This window comes from Phymastichus coffea, unplaced genomic scaffold, assembly GCF_024137745.1.
Source record: "Phymastichus coffea isolate CEN01 unplaced genomic scaffold, Cenicafe_Pcof_1.1 PCOF00013, whole genome shotgun sequence".
NCBI classification, from domain to species: Eukaryota; Metazoa; Arthropoda; class Insecta; order Hymenoptera; family Eulophidae; genus Phymastichus; species Phymastichus coffea.
Genome location: NW_026706824.1, coordinates 7,924,200 through 7,950,008, shown reverse-complemented (window position 1 = coordinate 7,950,008; position 25,809 = coordinate 7,924,200). Strand labels below are relative to the sequence as shown.

At 33.2% G+C, this 25,809-nt stretch overlaps 1 protein-coding gene across 1 annotated transcript; it reads left to right on the top strand.

Annotated features, from left to right (window-relative positions):
- The first annotated feature begins 7,150 nt into the window (after positions 1–7,150).
- LOC131673224 (piggyBac transposable element-derived protein 3-like) lies at positions 7,151–22,141 on the top strand. The gene is made up of 2 exons (XM_058951063.1): positions 7,151–8,728; positions 21,833–22,141. The coding sequence occupies exons 1-2, from the start codon at positions 7,151–7,153 to the stop codon at positions 22,139–22,141; spliced, it is 1,887 nt and encodes a 628-aa protein (XP_058807046.1).
- Positions 22,142–25,809: the final 3,668 nt, after the last annotated feature.

The window sequence follows — 25,809 nt, the reverse complement described above, 5'->3', positions numbered from 1 at the left end:
CTGGTGGCGCCGCGGGAATCGCAAAAGCCGTGAACGATGCAAAGTCTGCAAAACAGCAATTGGAAGAGAACAAGAGACACAACAAAACGATGGAGACCATTACTCTGGGAAAAGGTCTGTATCTCAAACCTTATAAAAAAGGGTATGGACTTTATCTCAAACCTTATCTGGGATCAGGTTTGAAAAAAAAAAAAAGTTCGAAATAAATTTACCAGATAGAGCCCTCACAAATGCCGACTTGATGAAGTATGCAAAAGTTTTGAGTATACCAAATTTTCGCGGAGTCTTCATGAGAAATGACTTACCGAGTTCTGGACCATATTATCACGAATCAGCTATAGTCAATCTTGACGGCGTCGAAGGAGCAGGAACGCACTGGGTGGCTTATCGCAAAATCGGAAAAAACGTCACATATTTCGATAGCTTTGGAGATCTTAGACCACCTATTGATTTAATGATGTATCTTGGCGATATTGAGATCAAATATAATACGAAAAGATATCAAGATTTCAATTCTCACGTATGCGGTCATCTTTGCTTACAGTTTTTGTGCGAGGGTATAAAAGTAAAGGCAACGTGAAAATATCGGTAGTCATGTTCACACAGTCATGGAGGATTCGTTAACTCTGACACTCTCGGGTAATTCTTCACTGTTGGAAGCGCACTATTTCCCACCAATCGAACTATCACAGCATAAACATTACAAGTTGGGCTTAGTCGAGTTTCTAACGTTCAACTCGATACCTAATATCGACGTACATAATAATAAATTTTACGTCGCAAATCAAATTATCGACATACCTGTCGGGACCTACGAGATCGACGACATTGATAAATTTCTTCGCAAAGCTGTGCAGCCTCTCCGTACTGATAATAATAATAATATAATATTTAGTTTGAAACCAAACAACAACACCTTACATTGTACAATCAAGTGTTCCGAACCTATCGATTTTCGTCCGCAGAATTCTATCGGACGATTGTTGGGTTTTTCACAACGTACATTAGAGGCAAACGTTTCTCACAACTCTGATCTTCCCGTCAGTATTCTCAGAGTGAACGCTGTGAGAGTCGAGTGTAATATAACCGCTGGAGCTTACTTGAACGGAAACACCGTTCACGATATTCACGAATTTTTTCCAGCAGTACCGCCTGGATATAAAATTATTGAAATTCCCTCTCGCGTGATTTATCTTCCAGTTACGAAAAAGTCTATAGATTATTTACAATTACGCATCGTCGATCAAGACGGAAATTTAATTAATTTTCGCGGTGAAGTCATAACCATCAGATTACACCTCAAAAGCGTATAATGGGAATTGTTTACGATTCAAAGAGTGGTAGGGACTATATAAGCATTGAAAAATGCAAACCCATCATCAGTCGTCGACTGAAATTGAAAACGTCAACACGACGAACTCCAGTCATCAATCGTCATCGGAAAGCGAAAGCTTTAACACGTCAAAGCATAAAGTTCCTAAAAAGTCTTGGGTTAAGAGTAGTTCCAGGTGGAAAATAAATTGCCTAATATTTTCTTTTTGCTGCTGCTTTCAACGAAACAATGGAGAACATTCTCGAAATACAGTCACCTGTCGTCTTCGATGAATCTTTGGCTCATTACGAGATCCACGCTCATCAACCTTACACCAATTCATCGTTCAAAAATAGTGACGAGATTCGTATATCAATTCAACATCAAGACTTGTGCCTTTTACCATCTCGCAGCTCGTTACACATTTGTGGACGATTACGCAGCAACAATAACACTTTGTTAACGAATACTGATTTTGTTAATAATGCCATTTGTCACATGTTTGAAGAAATTAGGTATGAGCTGAATGCTATAGAAATAGATAAATGTAAGAACGTTGGTCTCACAACCGTTATGAAGAACTGGTTATCTCTCACTCCAAGTCAAACCTTGATTGCGGAAAATGCCGGATGGATAAATACCTTAGAACAAGAGGACCGTAAAATAACTAATGCGAATGGCGACTTTGACATTTTGATTCCTCTGAGCTTCATACTTGGATTCGCTGAGGACTATCGCAAAGTGCTAGTGAATATGAAACATGAATTAATTCTCGTAAGATCGAGTACTGATTTAAATGCAGTTTATCAAACGAAGAAGACCGTGGCCAACGTTGAAGCTTACGAAGAATTCAAGATTAATGTAACACGTCTCGAATGGCTTATGCCCTATGTGACTGCATCGAATGCAAAGAAAATACGTCTACTCGACTTTCTAAAAAGCGAACGAAGTATTTCAATGAGTTTTCGTAGTTGGGAACTGTACGAATATCCAGCGCTGCCTGCAAACACAAATCACGTCTGGACAGTTAAAACGACAAATCAGTTGGAGAAACCACGCTACGTCATCTTAGCCTTCCAAATCAATCGAAAAAATGAACCAAACTCTAACGCTAGTATATTTGATCATTGTAACATCAGAAATGTAAAACTGTACCTCAACTCTCAGTGCTATCCATACGGTAATCTCAACATTGATTTCAGTAAGAACCAGTACGCAATGTTGTACGATATGTATGCCAATTTTCAAAACGTATACTACGGTAAGGATGCCGAACCGATGCTCAAAAAACTCGAATATAAAAATTACATGCCACTCGTAGTGATTGACTGTTCGAAACAAAACGAATCATTAAAGACTGCTCCAGTAGATGTGCGCTTGGAGTTCGAAACCAGAGAAAATATTCCCGAAGGAACTACAGCGTATTGTCTTATTCTACACGATCGCATCGTTCAGTATAATCCGATAAATGGAGATGTGAAGAAACTTATTTAGGAGGGGGGGGGGGGGGGGTATTAAAGAATTGACTCTTTCCTTAAGCAGCTCAGTAGTAGCTTTCTATCGCAATGGAGTACGTAGTGGATATGCAAGGCTTCATGATGCCTGGCAAAACTTATGCCGTGAAAGAGTTAGCGATACTCCCACTAAACTACAACGAAGAACCGCTCGTACGCTTGTTCAAACCTCCCTTTCCATGGCGAAGGCTAACGGAGAAATATAAGCGAGAAAATCTCTGGTTAGAACTCTACTATCATGGATTAACATGGAACTCTGGCGATTATAAATACGAAGAGCATAAATTCATCATCACGGATACACTCAAAGATGCCACAAAAATTTTCGTTTCTGGAGATTTGAAAAAAGAGTGGTTAGAACGATATGGCCTCAAAGTTTTCGATTTGAATGATTGGGGCTATTCGCCTTTCGAAAAATTAAAATCAGTTACCGTGTGCCCTAATCATAACGGCAAATACGTAACGACATGTGCACATCAAAACGTTAAAATAATGAAAAAGTTTTATATTGATGGCTGTTGTATGGATTGGGAAGAGAGCGATGAAGTCGTTGAAGGATTTCTATAGTGATTTTGTTTTTAAGTAAATACTTTGTAGAATAATATGTATTTTTTTTTTAAGAACATGTAGAATAAGATATATTTTTTATCAATAAAAAAATTTTGTTTCAATTGATACAAAAAAATATTCTTTTATTTTTTATTAAACCATCCAACAAAAAAAAAAGCGAAATTCTTCGCTGACTCTGACGATGACAGCAGCAGCAGCAGCAGCAGCAGTTCATCTTTTTTATAATAAATTTTGTATTTTTTTATCAACAAAAAAAAATTTATACAACATAGAATTTAGACAAAAAAATGTTTATTTATTAGTTGAGGTGGTGTACAATGATGACATGTATAAATATGATTATTTCTTCTTTTCGTTATTGAACTGCTGATAGCCTTTTTGTCCAGGAAAATTTTTAGTATTGCTCGAAAATTTGGAAATACTTTGTTTCCATGTCGATGATTCTTTGTTCTTCTTTTCGTCCGGGTCTTCCTGTGGAAGACGAGAGTACTTTACTTTAGAGTAGCGATCCATTTTATTGGAATGCTGGTTGATGAAAGATTCGATAATTCTTACACTGTGCTATTTATAGTAGCTTACAACCACGAAGTCTACAAATAAAAGAAAGTAAGCAGGTACTTGCACGTTTTTTTCTATTAAACCATCTTCGGTAGATGAGACACGCATGCACGCACACACGCGCGCCCGCGCGCACACATCGAACATAAAAAATTATTATTCGTTATATACCAATTATAATAAATATTTATTAAAATTTATTATCATTTGTATGTATTAGCGCTTGGGCCCTCCCCAGCAGCAGCAGCAGCAGCCGCCGGCGCCGCCGCCCCCCCCCCCCCACATATCAATCGCGTGTGTAGCCAGTATACACAATACGGTATTGCCCGTGGTAACAGTGGCTGTAGCTCTAGCGGTAGAGCATCGGCCTGCGGATCCGGAGGACGCGCGTTCGATCCCCCGATCCGTCCGTTTTTTTTTCAGATAAATCTAAAAATTTTTAACACACGCGCGCACACGCGCGCACACACACACACACACACACACACACACACACACACACACACACAATAAAACAATCAAAACGCGTAACACAGAACACGCGCGTAGTGCATAGGAATCAAATCAGTGGGAGAGGGGGAAATGCAGAGAACGCACGCCACATCAGATCAAGCCACATCAGATCAACTCAGTAGGGGAGGGGGAGTGCGTAGAACGCACCGGTATACGCCACATCAGATCAACTCAGTAGGGGAGGGGGGAGTGCGTAGAACGCACCGGTATACGCCACATCAGATCAACTCAGTAGGGGAGGGGGAGTGCGTAGAACGCATCGGTATAACTCAGTAGGAGGGGGGGGGGGTGAATCGACAGTGCACGGGCCGATCGGGAGGGGGGGGGGATGAGGTGAATATGCACACACCTCAACTCACACGCTTCAACTCAGTGAGCTAGTACCCCTCTGAGTTGATGCCCCTCTAGTTTACCTACTCAATATCAATTAAAATAATACAATTGTGATTTATTTCTTGTTTCAGATTATTTTGGCTATTGGTTAGAAATATATTATGAACCAAAATTGACCAAAGCCCAAATGAAGAAATATGATAGAACCATAGAAATAGCCTGTTTTCGCGAATATGCAACAAAGAAAATAGCATACATGAAAAAGCCAAAAAAGGCAAAGATAAATAAGAAAAACTTAAGGAAGTCTGAAGATTTTGAAGAACAGGAACCAACGAATAACGAAACCGGCGGAACCGACCCATTACAACTGAATTCTGACATTGAAACAGAATTAAACTTAGAAAATATATTTGATGAGTCTTGGTTGGAATCTTCAAGTGATGATGAGGATTAGAATAATTAGTAACATCTGATTATTCTAATAATCTTTATTCTTTATTTATTAAGTCGTTTGAATTTAGAAATGTTAATAATTTATTCACTATAGTGTACATCATTATTTATATAATTTATATATGCTATTGAGTTACCCTTAACTTATTTATTGAAGTATTTATTGAAAAACATTACGTATAACAGATAATACTTACATTCTACTTGCATACTTACATTATAAGTATTTATTTTATAATTGTAATTGTTTCTACTTTGTTCAAATTAAAATAATTTGATAATAAAAAGGAATCCATTTATTTCCGAATTGAAATTTATTACAAATGATTAATTCCTATAAAAAAATATTTATGTAAAAACAGTATTGAAAGCGATTCAATATAATTATATTGAATTGCTTTGAATACTGCAATGAATGTGTTTTAATAAATAATTAATTTTTAATTTGAATTTATTAAAAGAGATTCATTTCTTTTAAAAATATGCCTGCACATACATGTAGAATATTCAAAGTGATTCGATATCAACTACTCGAATTTTTTTTAAGGGATTGAATGTCATTAAAAGCAATTCCTGTACATATGAATATCCATATTAAAAGCAATTCAATAATTTATTTAAATATATTCAAAATTTTTTAAATTAATTAAAAATTATCAATATATTACTTATTTTCTATTAAAAAGAATTAAAATCCATTGCGTACATGCTAGTTTTAATATAAAAAATGATTCACTGTCCACCAAATACTAAAAAGCATCCAAGTTTATTTAAAAAAATTAACCCTTTAACGCCTGAATTGCAGTTCTTCAGTAGTCCATGTTTGAGGTAGTGCCAATCAACGTAAAAATGATAAAAATGTCTGAAAATTCATACTCGACTATTTTCGGGTATGCTCTTTCGATTGGCGTGGTTAAAAATTTAAAAAAATTTAAAAAAACCATTAAATTTTGCAATTTAAATAAAAAAAGCACGATTTTTACAATACATTTTTTTTCAAACTCGATTTTCACCTGGAACCACCTGTTCATTTCACGCAGAACCTTTCAAAATCGTGCAATAATACCTCGAACTTAAAAGTTATGGACTTATGATAATAAATTTTGGCATAAAAAATTCAAAATGGCGCCCAAAATGGGTCAATGTCAGGGTACATTTTCATTATTTTTTTTTTCACGAACGGTCAATTTTAGAAAAAAATTGTATAGAATAAAAAGTGTTTAGAATCACTCAAAAAATACGCCTGAATTTTTTCAAAATAGTTTAAAGACTTTTTTAATTTTTTTTAAAAATTGTTAAATTCAAAAATCCAAAAACTTCTCAAAAAATTCTGAAAAAATTCACACTTACTCTTTGAACGATTTTAAGCAACTTTTCTTCTATAAAATTTTTTCCTAAAACTGATCATTGTTGACTAAAATGGGTTAAATAGAAAAAATTATTTACTTGTTGAACGAAATTACATTTCTGTCCACAAAGCAAATTTTTTTAACATTCTTTATTTAGTTTACTTTCCTTACTTTTTCTTTTCTTTTTATTTTAAATCTGTTTTATATATTTTTTATAAAATGTAGCAAGTATATCAAAGTTAGTTATTTTTATTCGATTACTTATCATAATAATCAGTATAATTATGTGTGATTACCATATTCTTGATTCTCACATATTATAGGGATTAATTTTACTTTATTTATTTTGAAGATTTAAAATATTGCTAATGATTTTTTTCTGAACCGAAAATGTCGCAATTATTTCAAAGATAGTTTCTTTTATTATTTTTCATGTGCTCTATAATTATACGTGATAATTCTAACATATCATAGTAATTATTTTTACTTTATTTGTTTTCAATATTTTAAATATTTCTACTGCTTTGTTTCTGAAACATATTGTAAAAATGCCAAAGAGAAAAAATGAAACATCGGCTTCTGCTACTGTTTCAAAAAATCGTCATAAAAAGAAATACAAGGTATCGTCTAGTTCGATAGAATTTGATGAAGAAGAAAATTATGATGAAGCTGTTTTTATTCCAAATCCAGATAGTTCTGGCGAATCTGATGGTGATGATTCACGTTACGAAAATGACGATTTTGATGATTCTGAAAATGAAGTCGAAGAGTTTTTTCCAAGTTCATCTTATAGAAAAGTTCTCCAAGGATATGAACCTTCCCAGAAAAAACTTGAAGATGACCATCAATTTGTTTGGGTTGACGGAGAAAAGAAATATCATTCTAATCTGAAAAATGAAATATTACTGTCAGAAAAAGATAAAAACTTCATTTCCCAATGCTCTGACTCCAAACTATTCGAATTGTTCTTTTCTACAGATATCAAACAATATATAATCGAAGCTACTAAAATAAATGGATATGATCTGACTCCGGAAAAATTGAATGCATTTTTAGGTATAATAATATTTACCATGTTCAACAAACGTTTATCCCAAAGAGATTATTGGTCAAAAGATCCTTTTCTTGGATGTGCTTTAGTACCTAATGTTATGAGTCGCGATGAATTTGAGGAGATAAAGTCAAAGCTCAAGTTGTCCAAACCAGAAGACGAAGATTCTAACGATAGAGTCTGGCGTGTTCGATCTGTTTTCAACATTTTTAGAAAAAATCTTCTTATTTTTGGAGTTTTTGCAACGGCTCTTTCGATCGACGAAATGATGCTAAAATTTTTTGGAAAAACTGTGTTGAAGCAATTCATCAAATCAAAGCCCATTAGATTTGGTATCAAACTATGGGCTTTATGTAGTGCAAACGGGTATGTGTTTGACTGTGACATATACTGCGGAAAAAACTCTGAAAATAATGATTTTTTACCAAAATGTGCATTAGGCAGCCGTGTTGTCATGCAAATGTTGCAAAATGTTTTGGAAAATATATCAATTAAAAAGCTGAGTAAGTACCACGTTTATTTCGATAATTTATTTTGCTGCCCTGATTTATTAGTACATCTACACAAAATTGGAATACAAGCAACAGGCACGGTTCGAGAAAATCGTATCAATGTAAAAAACAACGTTGACAAAAAAGATAATAGAGGTACATATGCAGTCAAACATGATACAGAAAGTGGTATCAACTTTATAACTGTTGTAGATTCTAAGCCAGTTTCTATTTTGTCAACTGCCGCAGGTGTTACTCCTCTTTCTATAGTAAAACGTTTTGACAAGGAACAAAAGCAGAAATCTGACATATCATTCCCCCATGCATTTTCGGTGTATAACAAATTTATGGGCGGAGTTGATATTCATGACCAGCGATGTAATAAGGTTGTGCCTATTGTGCGTTCGAAAAAATGGACTTGGATTATACTCATGAGAATGATTCAATCAAGCATCACCAATTCTGTAGTTTTGAGAGACTTGACCGATTCAGAAGATAAAAAACACTCTACAAAAAGCTTTGCACTCTCATTAGCTAAACATTACATGGCGAAGAAGGATTTCAAAGGACATAAGTCAGAGATTGTACAAAAGTTTAGATATTGTTCGGGAGAAAAATGTGAAAAGCGAACAAACAGGATTTGTGAAAATTGTGAATTGTATTTTTGCAAAATATGTTTTGATACAATCCACTGATAGTCATTTAAAATAACTTTTTAAAGTTTAAAAAACGTAAACCTTTTAAAAAAATTATAAAAAAACGTAAAAAAAATTAAAAAAAAATAAATAAAAAAAAAAAAAAAAGAAGAAGATTCTCGGAAATCGTCCACCTCCAAGTGGTGAGAATCGGGCAAGATTGTTGATAAAGACAATGGCAAAGGGCGATCTTGATCTCTGGATTATATACTTACAAATATTACACCCAGACTTGTATATATATGCCTGTGTGTGTATGCAGATTTTCGGCCATGTAGTGCACGAATAATTTTTTCTATTTAACCCATTTTAGTCAACAATGATCAGTTTTAGGAAAAAATTTTATAGAAAAAAAGTTGTTTAAAATCATTCAAAGAGTAAGTGTGAATTTTTTCAGAATTTTTTGAGAAGTTTTTGGATTTTTGAATTTAACAACTTTTTAAAAAAATTAAAAAAGTCTTTAAACTATTTTGAAAAAATTCAGGCGTATTTTTTGAGTGATTCTAAACACTTTTTATTCCATACAATTTTTTTCTAAAATTGACCGTTCGTGAAAAAAAAAATAATGAAAATGTACCCTGACATTGACCCATTTTGGGCGCCATTTTGAATTTTTTATGCCAAAATTTATTATCATATATAATCTAACTTTTAAGTTCGAGGTATTATTGCACGATTTTGAAAGGTTCTGCGTGAAATGAACAGGTGGTTCCAGGTGAAAATCGAGTTTGAAAAAAAAATGTATTGTAAAAATCGTGCTTTTTTTTTATTTAAATTGCAAAATTTAATGGTTTTTTAAATTTTTTTAAATTTTTAACCACGCCAATCGAAAGAGCATACCCGAAAATAGTCGAGTATGAATTTTCAGACAATTTTATCATTTTTACGTTGATTGGCACTACCTCAAACATGGACTACTGAAGAACTGCAATTCAGGCGTTAATGGGTTAATTTAATCATGATAAATTATATTGAATATTATTTAAATATCGTTCAGAAATTCAAATCATTTTTAATCGTGAATCTGTATTTCAAAATATGCGATTAAAATAAATTTAACGTAACGATAATTATTCATTGGATTTCATTGAATAAAATTCATTTTATGAAAAGATTTGAGATTGAAAGCTATTGAACATTATTGAATTTAATAATCTTTAATCTTAATTAATTCTATCGATTCGAATCATTTTGAATTATTTTGCTTCCGTGGCTTATTTTTTTCAATTGGCTTATGTGGGATACAAATTCACGATTAAAAGTAATTAGTTTTTTTTAATAACTTTTAATAGAACATTTTTAGCAGGGTTCTCTTAGTTTTTGAGCTATTTCGGAAAAACGTTTATTGACCTCATCCACTGTTTCTCCAAAGATGATTATATCGTCAATAAAAACAAAGCATGTATTGGCGATTAAATCCCCCAAAATTGTATTAAGAATTCTTTGAAATGTTCTAGGCGAGTTTACTAATCCGAATGGTAAAACGAGAAATTCAAATCTTCCTAATGGATGTATGCTAAAAGCTGTTTTGAAGATATCTTTCGGGTGCATTGCTACCTGATGGAAACCGGATTTTAGATCGACAACATGATAAAATTTGGCTTTCCCGAGTTGATCAAATATTTCTGTTATGTTTGGAATTAAATTTTTCATTCAATTTCCTGTAGTCAATTACTAATCGCCATCTAGCTTTCCCGTCTGCTAAGCTCTTTTTCTTCACTACCCATGTTGGTGCATTGAAAGCACTTTTCGATTTCCTTATTAAATTATTAGATATCAATGATTTTACTTCTTCAATAGCAATGTCCCGTAATTTGTGTGGCAAGGGAAATTGTTTGACGTAAACCGGTTTGTTGTCTGTTAAATTAATTTCATGTTGTTCTATATTACATGTTCCTAATCTGTCGCCATCGGCCCAAAATACATCTTCGTTATCCTCAATAAGTTCTTTCATTATCTTATAGTTGTTTCCGACTAAATCTCTCAAATTTATTTTTTCTAATACTTTTTCCTTGTGGTTTAATTGATTTCCTTCAATTTTTTCTTGTTCCTCTCCTAAAAAATTTATGCTCCCCGCGTATACAATTTCATTTTCATTGACGTTCAAATCTATATTTTCCGTTAGTTCAATACTGTTTGGAAAGTTTTCTAAGTCGAAAGATAAATATTGATATGTTTGGATTTCTTCTGAAACAGTATTTTCCGAAGGGAATTCTATTCCTATATTTTCTTTTATAACCGATATAAATTGTTTATAATCGTAATTGTCTGCATAATCATCCTTTGTGTTAGTCATTTCATGAGTACTCATTGCTACATTTATATCGGTAATCATGTGTTCTATTTTGGAAGGGTCTTTCTCTAATTCAGCTTCCAAGTTCGTTATTCCGTTGGAAGAAAAAGGTATTAGTAATGAGTTTTTACAATTTTCGATCTCGCGTTCTACTTTTAAATCTTTGGCAGTCATTATTTCATTATTTATTTTATCCGTTGTTGTTGTGCAAGGAAATGTAACAGATTCGGGGTCCTCTAGTATATTTTCTCTTTCTAGTGGATGAAATTTGTTATTTTCCTCAAAGATTTTCGATTCTTCCTAGTGTTTTTCTTTTTCGTTTTTTGTTTTATTTTCCTTATTAATGCCATGTACAATTTTACTTAAAAATCCCTTTTGTTCTTCTGTTATCCTTGATTCCTCTTTCTTTTTGTTTTCGGTAAAAACGATTGAGTTCATTTGAGTTAACGGTATTGATACAAGTTTTATTTTCCTACTATTTATTTCCAAATAACCTTCATCTAATCTTAACTTATTTTCTTTCAGAACAGGTATGCCAAGAATGCCATCATAAGGGATTGAAAATTCTCTTGGTACAATATGAAAATCAATTAACAACCCATTAATTGTTATTTTTATCAAACCTAATGTTTGAATTGTTTTATCAGTAATACCGGATAATGATATTTTTTTTTGAGTCCAAAATAGCGTTTGATGGTATACAATCGCTTTTTATGATATTGATTTGAGCTCCGCTATCTATAAATAAATTAAAATTAACACCCGAAAACGGATTCGGTACCTGTATGTATTGTAACAAATTTTTTAACTTTAGGAAATACATTGGCATTTTAGTTTCAATGATACTTGTAAGTTCTATATTGCTATTACATTCATTATAGAGTTTCTTTTGTTTGTCATTTCGGAGGCATACTTTATTATTTTTTTCCGTTTTGGTTTGCGACTCATATTGTCTTGTTAAATTTAATGCGTGAGTTTCATTTTGATCATCAATGTCCATTTTCCGTGTTGTCGTTATTTCGTCTCTTAATTCTGCAGCAAGTGACTTTTTATTTGTTTCCTCCGTGCACTCATGTTCGGAAGAATCTATTCATTTCCCTGATTATTACGTCTAAAACAAGTCGACTCTGTATGATCGGTACGTTTACAAATTGTACAAAATTTTTCTTGGTTATTTTCTAGTGATTTTATAATTGGACATGATTCGACTTTATGACCTGATTCCTTGCAATAAGTACAAATATTAGTGTTTTTTACGTTTCTTTCTAAAGCTCTCAATTTCAAACAATTGTCAATTACATGATTATTCATGTGGCAATAATCACACTTAGTGTCATTATTTCTTTTCCCAAAATTATTGAATCGTGAAGGTCCGTTATCGTGATTAAAATTTCCATTTCTGCGTTTATTGTCACTAGAATTTGTATTTGATCTGATTTTATTATCGTTACTTCTATTGTTCTTACTATAGCTAACCAGGATTCTTGCCAATTCACAATTATTTGCTTCATGATCTTTTTCTTGAGAGATTGTACATATTGCAAATCTACGTTCTTTCGTTTCGTCCGCGTTTGGGCAATATTTTACTGAGTGACCGATTTCATTGCAACGTCTGCATGTCACATTTGGGCAATTGCGTATCGTATGGTCACTGCTGTCGCAAACAGCGCAAAAGTTCGTTGATTTGAAAGATTTTGAACAGCTGTGCGGGGTGTGTCCGCTTTCCTTACATTTCCAACATACTTCAAATTCTATAATAAATGGGCATTGTGTAACTGTATGACCCATCACCTGACAATATTGACAATGATTTCCTTTAACTCTGTTAAATTTGCAACCGTCTATAGAATGCCCCTGAGCATTACAGAATTTACATATCAATTCGATCTTTTTATTTACAATTTTACAATTGTTTGACAGGTGATCTTTGTTCTTACAATATACACAAGCTCCTTTATAACAAAATAAAGCTTCATGGTTATAGTCCTGACAAATTTGACAATTATATATATGAGTAACATTTGTTGAAGCAGTAACCGAGTCTACATTACTATGAAAGGGACTAGCGATATCACCCCTCAATAATCTTTGTTTTTTTAAATTTGTTTCAATTTCAATAGCGTCTTGTAAAGCAGTGCCCAAATTAATGTGATTTCCTAATTCCAGACGAATGTCTTGTTGTAAACCTTGTTTAAAAATTTTTAACGCGTCAGCATTTAATACTGTTTCATACGTTTTGAAATCTTCGTCAGTTACATCTGCTTCTAACTTTTTCATTTCTTTAATTTGCAAAACTATTTCCTGTAAACGGTTCGCATATGCTAAGACGGGTTCATTTGGTTTTTGGATGATTTCCGTAAATTTCCCATATAAACTATGAATATTGTCAAAGGAGGGAAATAGCTGCCTTATCACTTTGATATAATCATTTATCTTATCTATTTTGATGTTTACTAATGCTTTATAAACTTCTCCGCCCAATTTAATTTTCAGAATTGATATTAAACTTGGTTCATCTAACTCAGAAACAATTGTTTTTACGTGTTTCAATTTTTCAATATATTCATTAGTTGTCATATTTTTTCCATCAAACTTTGGAACTAAATCTGCAACGTATTTAAGTGGTAAACGTAACGGTTGCGTCATTTTGTTGCCTGTTTTTATACCGTCGTTATCGACTTGTTCAAAGTTATTTGTTTGGATGATTGGATTATAGAGTGCTATTTGTCTGGTCGTTCCGTTCGTATCTATTGTACGTTTCGCGTCTTTGCAAATACTCTCTTCGTTACAAATACCACCAATGTCTGTGTATTCGTTATTATTAAATGAAAATTCGTAATTCTGATCAAGAGTAAAGTCCAAATCTAATAATGAATTTGAGTGTTCAAAATTTTGTGTTAATCGTTTAAGTGGATTTTCTACAGAGTTGTTTACGTCCAATATATTAAATACTTGTACTTCTTGTACCGTGTTTTCGTTAGGTGTTACTATATTATTTAATGCTTTTTCCGTATTTTCCCTACTAATTCCTTTAGGAGGAGAGTGTACTAATTTCCTTGATCGTTTAAAAGGATCTATAACGGATGTGCTCGGTTGCACTATATCACTTTCCAACTCTGGTTTATTTTTTACCTGAAGCCGCGTCAGTCGTTTTGCTTCAATAGGGCTAGAGAGGTTTTTGTTACTTATTAAAATGTGATTTCATTTAGAATGTTATTTTATATAAAACAAACACCCATTTAGTACCGGAACCAATTTGTTATGTCGCGACTACGTAGCCGTGACGTGTATTTTTAAAATATATATGATCATTCATTTATTAGTAAATATTATAGTGACAGGAACTTACCTGGGTTATTATCTCCAGTTAAGTTGGCTGTTTAGCTTTATCTTGATAAAGTATATATGAGGTCGGTCGGTAATGATGCACGAACACTCGATTTAAGTAATTATTTATTTATTCAATGACAGAAGTGGTTTCTCAAAAATAACAGTAGGTGAATTATACGTTGTTCGGCTGTCGCGCGTCGCGAATCAGTCCGTAAGAACTTTAACAAATTTTAATGTTATTGAGTAGTCGCGGCTCGCGAATCAACTGCCGAATAGTCGAGTCTTCTGTTTTTATATTGACTCTTCGGCCCATATTAATGTGTTAAGTAATCAAAAAATCAAAATGTCGGGCGCCCCAGATTTTCGGACTACTCATCTTTTAATTTCGCTGAGTTTGTATTTTGTAAAAATGCCGTTCGTTGTTTATACATTATTTCGTTTTTCAATTGATTGCTGATGAAATCAAAATGAAGAAATAGTTACGTCTCGAGACGTAACACAGAAATCACTTATGGTACTTGACTCCAGAAATGACAGCATTAGCATTTTTTAATGAAGATACTTCGAATGAATAAAAGCTAAAGATGTGCCAAGCTCTCCAATCAACTTCCAGTACTTTCGCTTACGATAAACGAGTCTTGTGCAACAAAAAAAATGTTGAAATTACTGACTTGGTTAATTCAAGTATTTGTCATTTTATATGCAAAGATACATATACGAGTAAGTTTTTTGAGCGGTTCAAAATTGATACAGCTTTTCTGAAAAAAAATCCAACTACATAGGTAAAAGACAGGAACTACATCCACGGTTGGAAAATAGTTGAGAATCTCAAAGTCGTCAACGATATAGCTGAAAGAGGAGTTAAATTGATCAGGGAATTCAATAAACTACTGACAAAGGATGCTGATCAAATACAATAATTGCTTCCGGTGATAAACGAATACCGTAGTGCGTTTCCAGACAGCAATGAATCAACCTTATTGAACCCATTTAAATAACTATTTTGAAGTGATATGTGATTTGTATATAATTAAGATTCATCAGAAAAATTTATTGGACTTTTTTTTAGTTTAGTTTAGTTTAGTTTATTTATTTACAACTTATATGTTACATTTGGTTTACATTTCTTATATTACTATTTGTGTCTAGTATCCAGTTTGTGTACTTGATTATGTATGTGTTTTGTGTGTGTGTGTGTGTGAGTGCGCGCGTGCGTGCGTGTGTGTGTGTTGTATAAATATATGCATTTGTAGGTGTGTCTGCAACTCTTGTGTCCCTGTCTTCTGCGCCTGCCTGTTCCTCTTTTCTTCTCATTTTTCTTCTGATTAATCTTCTCTTCCTCTTTCTCTCGTCAAGATTTGCCTTTTCCGCACTTCTGTTTTTTTTTTCTCTTTCTTGCATATTTTCTTTTCAGCTTTTCCTTTATTACTTTCTTTTGCTTTTTTACCTTTGCCTTTCCTTTTCTTTTGCTCTCCTTCTTGCTAATCATTTCATCTATCTTTCTTCTTATTAAGGCTTTGACACCTTTTTCTTGTTTCCTATTGCTCCCTCTGCCTTTCCTTTCCTCAACCTTACTTATTTTTCCTTAGTATCTTATGATTTGTCTTCTAGTTTACCTTTTTCCTTCTCTTCTTCGATTCTTCATCTTTTCCATTTTACTCCATTCTCCAATACCTGCTTCCTCTCGCTTGTGTAGTTGCTGTTACTTGTGTCTTGTGTGTGTGTGTGTGCATGTGTATGTTTATGTTTGCGCGTATGTTCGTGTTTTGTGTGTATGTTCGTGTTTTGTGTGTATGTGTGTGTATGTTTGTGTGTGTGTAGATGTGTCTGCGAGTCTTGCTTCACTATCTTCTATTTCCGTCTCTCCTTAGGGTCTTGCAGTTTCGTCTTCTTGCTTTTCTTTTTCTTTCTTCTCTTCGTTTGTTCTTCTTTTCCATTTTATCTCCATCATCCACGCTATCTTTTGCTTTGCGTTTCTCCCCTCTCTCTCCCTTCTCTCCTCTCTTTCTCTTTTATCTCTATTATTTTCGAAACCCTTCCACCTCCTTTCCTACCATTTTTCCTTCACTCTCGCTCCACCACCATTCTTCTTCCTCTGACTTCACCCCGTTATGCCACATCTTTACCTCTATACCTTTACTTTTTATTTCTTTCGCTTTCCTTCTTACTTCCTCTCTTATCCTTCTCTGCTTCCACGTCCAGTCCTGATCTATGTATATCTTTTTCTGTGCCAGATTCTTTTTCTTCTTTATAATTCCTTCTTTTTGTTCCCATGAAGCGCATCTAATTTGCCACATGTTTTTCCTTCTTTCTCTCCGATCATCTCTCTCCGCTGTTCCTCCTATTCTCCTCAGATTCACTATCTCTCCTTTCATTTCTAGTACCTGCCTTAACCAGACCTCTGCCTTTCCCTTCTTTTCCCATCTTAACTCACCCTCTAAGTCTGTCACTATTATATTGTTTAACCTAATTTCTCTACCCATTTTTTCTCTCATATGCTCTAATTCTTGCTTATTGCCTACTTCTGTTCCTCTTTGCTTCTTGTTTCCTCCTTCTATGCTTTCTTTTAGTTTCACGCACTCCTCTTCCAACTAGTCCATCCTCTCTCCCCATTTTTCCTGCAGTTTTTTTTCTCTACGTTCTGCTTATTCCATTTCTTCTTTCGTCTCTTTCTTTATTCTCTCTCTCTCTCTCTCTCTCTCTCTCTCTCTCTTGTTCTTTCCTAACTTTTCCTATTTCCTTCTCCCATCTTTCTTCTCTTCTTTTCCCCTCTGCCTCCATTCTTTCCATTTTTCCCATTATTACTTTAAACATTTCTATCCATTCTTTCCTTTCCTCCTACCATACCTCTCTTAATTCCCTTATATCTGTCCGTATCTTTTCCATTATATCTTCTGCACCACTACTTTTTTCCACTTCTCTTATCGTATTGTCCAATCCTTCTCCCCCCTTCCCATCCATCTCGCTTCCCTCGCTCTCACTCTTGCATCTCTTTGCCTCTCTCATTTCTCCTCTAATATTCTCCCTCAGCCCCTCCCCGCTCTCTCTCCCCCTCACCACCTTTACTCTTTTCTTCTTTTCCTCCTCTGGGCCTTTCTTATCCAACCTTCTACCTTTATCTCTTAATTTTTCTGTTGTCACAAATCTTTCCATCCTATCCCGTACGCTTTAATTCGACTCTCTATATCTACCCGTGATCCCACCTTTATTCCCTGTGTTACCTTTTCTGTCTCTGCCTTTACTTTTTACCGCCCCTCCTCTCTGTCTGCCTTTCCCGCTTTCTGATTTTCTCTCTTAACCTCAACCTTTATTTTTTTTCTTTATTCCTCTCTCTCTCTGTTTTTTCCTGCTCTTCTCCAGGCCTCTCTCTCTTCTCCACTCATCCTCCGCCTCCACGCTCTTTTCACCTCTATTTCTCTTCTCAAACACTTTTCCTCTTTAACTTTCTCACCAAAACTCGCGCTCACATCCAAGACACGTCCACACTCCCCTCGAGTGAAATCTAACCCGACGTTTTTTTAGTTTTAAGAATAATTGAAAACTTGCGACTACTAGTAGTGTGAGGAACATTACTTTTATCAATAATTTATTATTAAATTACTAAACATTTTAGTGATGAAATTTCATACCAATATTCATTTGTTTCAATAAATCTGGGTTTTTCGCGCCTTCAAAGGCTTTTTCCCACAAATATTACTTCTTATTTTACCTGTGTTATCTATCAATATAAATAATCTGAATCATTAACATAAATAAAGCATTATGTCTTGTCTTCGAATTCCGAGACTTGAGTCGACTACTTCGACTTACATGCATTTACCACTAATATTTGAAGTTTTCCGACGGTTTTGGCTTGTAACTTTGATTTATCGCGTAGCTAGACGAAAACAAATAATACCACTAGATTCAGTGACTCGAAATACATGGAAATATATATTATTGAAAAAAAAATTGATCGTTTTTTGCCGTCATAAATTTGAAAATTCTCTTTGTTTTCGCAAATTTTTGAAATTTTTCGAGAAATATCGCTCATAACTTTTGTTTATCGCTACCTAGAGAAAATCTACCGATACCATTCGATTTGGCAGCTCAAAATATATAAAAATACTCATACATGTTAATGAAAAAGGATTATAGATTTTTTCAATCTTGTCAGCAAATGATCTGCATTTTTCTCTGATTTTCCAAGTTTTTAAACGATGTAGGCTTATAACTCTGGTTTATCGCTCAGCTGGTCAAAAACTAATGACACCATTCGATTCAGTGACTGAATGTACATGAAAAAATATACTGCTGATAACGAAATTTATCGATTTCAGCCAATAAAGGTCAGCTAAAACTCCTTTTTTTTACTCATTTTTCAGATTTTTCGAATATTTTTGACTATAACTTTTTTCGATCGCTATCTAGACAAAAAATGACACGGTCATTCAATTTAGCGACTCAAAATACACAAGAAAACATTGTTTTAAAAATGAAAATCCGAAATTGAGACTAGCCTTTATAAGGATGAACAAACTTACTCATTTTTCCCATTTAATATACATGAGAAATCTTAAGGGGCTTTGAGGCAGGCGTTAAATCAATTTTTAGGTTCTAAAACTTTTTTCCGCAGAGTTTTTAGAGGTAATAGAAAAGATATTTGCTTGGGAGCGGGTCCCCGAAGAAAAAAATTAATTTCCACCCTAATGTTCATGATGCGCACTGTAACAATTTATTGCCAAGCATTCGATCTAAAAAATGGACCTGAGTAGTTTTTATAAGACTAATCCAGACTGCTATTACAAATTCTGTCGTAATATTCAATGCTGCTGGAAATAATCAACAAAAATTTGGAATCAAAGAATTTGCAATGTCAATAGCACAAAGCTAAATTTGCGACACTAGTCAAAAACAATAAAAACATTCAACGAGACTAGAAAAACAAAAAAACATGTTCTAATTGTCCAATAAGAACATATATTTTCTGCGATGTTTGCGAATTGTTTTTTTGCAGTCTACGTATAAACTTTTGATTTTGTTTCTATTGTGTTATTTGAAAACCTGGCAGAGAAAATGATACTAATAACAATCAAAAATTTTCGATTCCATTGTTCGCGATTTTCCTAGATTCGTCATTGTATTATTTACATTAGATAAATACGATATGCGTATTTATGTAGACTATACGTACTTTAGAATTACTTAAGAAGGTGTGAATTTGTACCGGTATGAAATATAAACAAGACGTGTTGATGCCCGAAGAATTACTTGTATGGAATATTCGAATAGACCAGAAAACATAGATATGCGTAAATTAATGTTATATTCATATTTAGCACTTGTATTTGTGTACTGTTATAATAGTTTTATAATATCAATATAAGTGTAGTTCAAACAAAATTGTTTTTCCATTAAAAAAAATTTTTTTTAATTTTTTTGTAATTTTTGGTGTAAAAAATCGGCACTATCTACGATCTTCTGTTTGCATTTTTTCTCTCTAAAAACGTTCTAAAGTTATTCTATAGAACAATTTCTGAAGTGACATAATATTTCGTTTTTTGAGCGTTCAGGCTACCCGTGCCCGATTATTGGAAATTAGTACTTTAGATGATAAGATAATTTATATGACGGAGGTCTCTACATCAGTAGTACATAGCTTTCCGTCTCACAGGTAACGAAGACTGCGTAAAAACTGGAGGGGAATTTCTGTAATATGACATTTCTCAAATCTGACAGTTCTCAAGCGAACATAATCATCAGCCTATATAAAAGGGCATTTTACGGCTATGCTTCTCAGAGTTACTAGACGTTGTCTGCCTACCAAAGACTAACAGCATGTTGATCTCAGAAAACCTATAAAAAAGGAGCTGTAAAACGTACATGCCTCCTGTTTTATTGCATTTATATATTTAATTAAATTTTCTCTAATTTTTTATAATTTGCTTAATGTAAAAAAAATTCACCTCTTCTCATAGAACTCCAAAAATTTAAGAAAAGGAATTATTAACGATATGTTTAGATTTCTTTTTCCATATCTACTTTCACCTTTTATATTAATTAACTACGTTTTCCGATAAATAATGGCTATATTAATAATTCATTTGTCATTGTTCTAGCTAACTTTTCTGCACATTTCTTGATAACCGCAATTTTCTTATTGCGACTTTTCTTTTAAGATAAATTAAATTTTATTTTGCGTTAGCTAATGAGAAAATCAGAAACAAAAGTTGATCGTTACATTCATGGTGATCGACTTTATTTTTCGCCTAAATTACAATAATTTTCGATAATTGATTAATGTTCAAAAGCAAGAAAACTGGTTTTTATGGGAACTAAATGTAATTCTTGCGTTTATGTATAAGCAAACTCTAGTTATCATACGTGCATAAATAATGAATCATGTAACAATGAGATTTTATATCTTACTTGATCGGTATTGAGCGGTCTCTCGCCTATAGATGGACATCTTGCGAATCAAATTTCTGCCTAAGATCGCTTATGAGCGCCCCTTAATCCTCTTCGAGAGGTTTTAAAAGGAAGGAGAGCCTAACGTGAGAGTCAGAAGAAAAGGAGTCAGTCTATTGGTAACAAGTGTGTGGTGTGTGACGAAGAAAGTACAGGAAGATTCTCCAGTAAGGGTCGTGAAGAGATCTACCGGCTACTTCAAGCATGCACACGTGTACACCAATAACTAGCAATTGTCAACTACGACAGCGACCTTGAACCTGCGAGTCTACCGCAGATTTTGAGATAAAATTGAAATGAACTTAACTATCTCACTATAATATTTGGAGGACTACTCTACAAACGGCGGATTATTGTATGATGATATCCAAAAACAAGTATGGCGTACTTTTTCTAATAAGAACAATCGCTAATTAGAAAGAGTTTAGTAAAATCGCTCTGGCCTTTGACGAAAATAATAATTCCGATTGCCGTTTAAATTAGAATCATTAATTGTATCGTAGTATTGAAAATTTGTAAGCGTGATCACTTAAACTTTAAACCTATTTAATAAAATTAACAATTGTTATTAATTATCAATTTAATTTGTTATTGTCACGATCTTGTTCCTGAGCTCTTTATTGTTTGCCTTTTCATATAAGCTCTACCGACATTTAAATGAGATGTTTAGGCTGGCCATTTAATATAAGTCCAGTATAATATTTACCTCATGTCATTATAATATAAAAGAAAATTATACATTGGCGCCCAACTAATGAAAGATTCACTCCTTATTTATGTATGGCAAATAACGAATCTTTTGTCACAAGATCTGGCAGACTGTCAAAAAAGATCATTCCTAATTGTTTGCAAAACCATATTGTACGAGAAAATCAGCACCCATTATAAATGTGCTTCCTGATGATCAACGCACGCCACAACAGAGACAAAAGGAGGAAGCGCAGAGACAGCATCGCGAAGGCAAGCAATTACAGCGTCGCGTCGCCGATGAAGCAAACAGAGCAAACGAACTTCAGGCAAGAATACAGCAACTTGAATTTGAATTCCAGGAGGCTAGAGCAAATCGCAATCATCATGAGCCTCAAGTTCAACAGAATCAACAACATACGAATTTTGCTGCAGATCTTCTTGCGGTTATGGGTGATTTAAATGTTAACCAAATTAATATTAAGGTGCCAGAATTTCACGATGAGGATACGCAAAATCCTTTAGAATTTTTAAATGAACTGTAGCGTTATTTTCGTTTTAAACAAATTAATGAAAGTCGGAAAATTAGTATTATCAGTATAATTTTAAAAAACATGCTCAAAATTGGTTTGAATTACAGCCTGACTTTCGCGATTACGAGTCGTTTAAAATTGCCTTTTTAGAAAAATTTTTCACAATACCAATTCAGGTAAAAATAAAGAATAAATGGTTAACCAGACGTTTTAGTAAGGAAAAGGATGGAAACTTGCAATCTTATTATTTCTCACAAATGAAACAAGCTGGCTTTATTGAGCCGGGAATGTCGAATTTTTAAAAGAATCATAATATAATTTTACAATTGCCTTTCGGGGTGAGACAAGCGTTGGCTGTAACGGATTGTAACGATTCAAATACCCTGACTTCTACTTTGTCAATCTCGATGCGTTATACATAGAAAAACAAAAACAATACCAGCATTTAAATCAAAATAAAGAGAGACAAAACCAGCAAGATGTTTCGGACCATCACATCAATATGAATAATAACAAACGACGAGGTCGCGTGAATAATCGAGCTCTGTATAATACATATCAAAACAGACAATCTTATAATCAAATTCAAAACAATTTATCGAATAGCCATCAGAAATTCAATCTGCCTGATACTTCGTGTCCACCGCCAAATATACAAAACTATAATTCTAACAATATATTAAATTCAACAAATACTCAACAAAATAATTTAAACTAGGAGCAGACGTATTGAACATTGACCCAGCAATGCGTCATTATGAGGATTTACAAAACGATCTAACACATGGAATACTAAATAATAAGGGTCATAATAAAAATAATAATTTAGTACAAAAAATACCTTCATCTCCATATATTTTAATTAATATTTTAGATTATAGTATTTGGTCATTACTAGATAGCGGTAGTCAAATCAGCGCTATCTCGGATGTTTTTTATAATAAATTAAAAAATAAAATGCACGTGCTGGAGATACCGGTTTCGAATATAGTTGTGTCAACAGCTATCGGTAAGCGCGCAACTACTATTAAGAAACAAGTATTATTGAATTTAAAAATAGATTATATTAACATAAACCATACATTTTTAGTAGTTCCTTTTTTAACAACCGAAATAATTTTGGGAAATGATTTTTGTTTGGAGAATGGATTGGTCATTGATTATTGGAACACGGAGCTTAGGATTGGGGGAAACAGAATCCTGACTCGTTCAGTGTTATTCGATCAAAGAAATTCAGAGAGAATAATTTTATCTAATAAAGATGAAGTAACTTGTATAATAATAATGTGTAATGAGAATTTAAACTTTGATGCTAATCTAAAAAATAAGAAGAATCAAACTGAATATAATTATAATAATCTCTCACGAAATGTAAAAAAGAATAGAAAAAGTGATGAGAAAAGTCTAAATGCCTCGCAGAAAAAAAAGAAACAATGCGATGAAATTGAAATTGTCGAAAACACAAATACGAACCTAGATAAGTATAAAAAAGATAACGACAATTGTCATTCAAATATTGGTGTTGATAATATAATTGAACTTTTATCTAATGAAATTATTAAAGAAAATGAATATAAAGAGAACCTTCAGAGTGAAAATCTTAATGTATGGGTCATTTCACGGGAACATGGCACACTTTCAGGTCCGACCATCCCCGATCTTTTTCCAAATTTTTCCTCTGAAAGGAGGCACCAACGATAGATGATTTCAGTCCTGAAACATCATTTTCACCCACTCACTGATCTGAGCCATGCTGATGAAGATTTCCTTTCTTTCATTCCCATTTTTTTTTTTTTTCAAACTCATACCTCGGCTTTGAATTCCTTTGAAAAAAAAAATCGAAATATCATTTTCGACGTGAAATTTCCCGTAGATTTCGAAAAAAATATCAGGTTTCCCGTCGAAAATGATTAAAGTCTTCAAAAATCAGAAAAAAGTTTTCAAATTGATTTTTCACCGTTTTCCCCCAAACTTTTACTTAAATTTTATTTTTTTTTTGAAAAAAGCAGATAGTTCTACATGAAAAATACTCTTAAAAAGAATGCGGTCAACATTTGTTCATACGTTATAAATAAATTGATGAAAATTAATGCATTAGTAAAATTCAAATTTGACGCCAAATTCATAAGGCGCTCTCTCTCTCCATGTGTTTTCATATAACGTAAACAAGTACCGATCATTTGATGAGAGTTCGTTGCTTCTGAATCTACAAAACCAGCATTACTTAATCGAAATAACATCAATTCAATTCTTTCTCTTGGAAATCAATTTTAACGGTATAAATTGTTGATGTCAAGTATTGTTGAGAATTCCGAAGAAAACTGTCTTTAGCAAGAAGGAAAGAATGTTTCAATCCATTCAATTTACCCAAGTCTCGTATGTATTTAGTTGTATTTTTAAAAATAATAATTTATAAACAGTATGAATATCTAACAATTTTATACCATACAATTGGTCGTAGATTCAACAAACATCAGTGATTTGAGAAAATTTTCCGAATCAGATCTATTTAAATTTCCGTCTGCAACGGCAGATTCTTGGTTATGTTCAACGTGCAGAAAGAAAGCGAGAGAACATGTTGTTGAATCTGCTAGTAGTGAAGAACTATCTGAATCTCTAGCTTCTACTCAAATTTCAAGTTCTTCTGATGGTGATGTAACTATTGATAAGCTTTTGAAAATAAGTCCTGTCAAAAGGAAATGGTATGAATTGAATTTCAATAATAGTGTACAGTGAGTGATATATATATTTTTTTAATAATGTAGGTGTGATAACGAAAATTATATGTCAGGTAAATTAGATGAAGTGCATGAAGTTGCCACCAAAAAATTCAAATCAGATTTTGAATGCTCTATGTTATTATCAACTGAAAAAATTACTCTTGATTAGAATAAAATTTTGACAAATATTGAAGAAAGCTTCAGACGTGAAACTGATAAGTATGGAAATCATTTTTTATCGTATCTTATTGGTTTTTCCTACAATTTTGTTTTTTCAAATAATAGATCCAAAAAAATTGAAATGCTGATGATGTTGTTATGTCGCGACTCCGTAGCCGTGACATGTATTTGTTTAATATGAGTAAAATTTATTTTATCACGGTATGATTATGATATAATATGTATAATGGCAGGACTTACCTGGGTTATATATATATTGTTGAAGATGTTGATAAATTATTATCTTACTCCTTGTTCCTTCATATTATTTTCTTCTTAAATTGGTTTCTTTATTATTGAGAATATTTCGTATGGAAATTATAGAAATGAACTTGATACACTTTATTTAATAATATTTAATAACACTTTATTTAATAATTGGATTTCACTCAATGAGTGGCAGAGTCAACTGGTACAGTAGAATTGTCGCGAGTCGCGAATCAACTGGCTAAAAAATTGAGACGCTGTTTTATATATTGGCTAACTGACTTACATTTAGTTGTCGAGTAATCAAGTTGATGTTTCAATTTCTCAATTGAGTTTTCTGCTGAATTTCATTTATTAATTTTTGCGTTTCGTAAAATAAAAAAAAGTAGGTGAAATACATTTTGTGCTTATTTTGCTACTTTCAATTCGCATGATTGCCGTTGATCTCAAAATGATTTAATTTTACGTCTCAGGACGTAACACGTCCGTGGCTAGATAGTTGCATATCGATGCGATATCAACGTAAAAGAAAGA

Coding starts and splice junctions, on each gene's coding strand:
- LOC131673224 (XM_058951063.1), top strand. CDS start 7,151: ATGCCAAAGAGAAAAAATGAAACATCGGCTTCTGCTACTGTTTCAAAA. Junction 8,729..21,832: donor AAGGACATAAGTCAGAGATT/GTACAAAAGTTT, acceptor ACGCCACAACAG/AGACAAAAGGAGGAAGCGCA.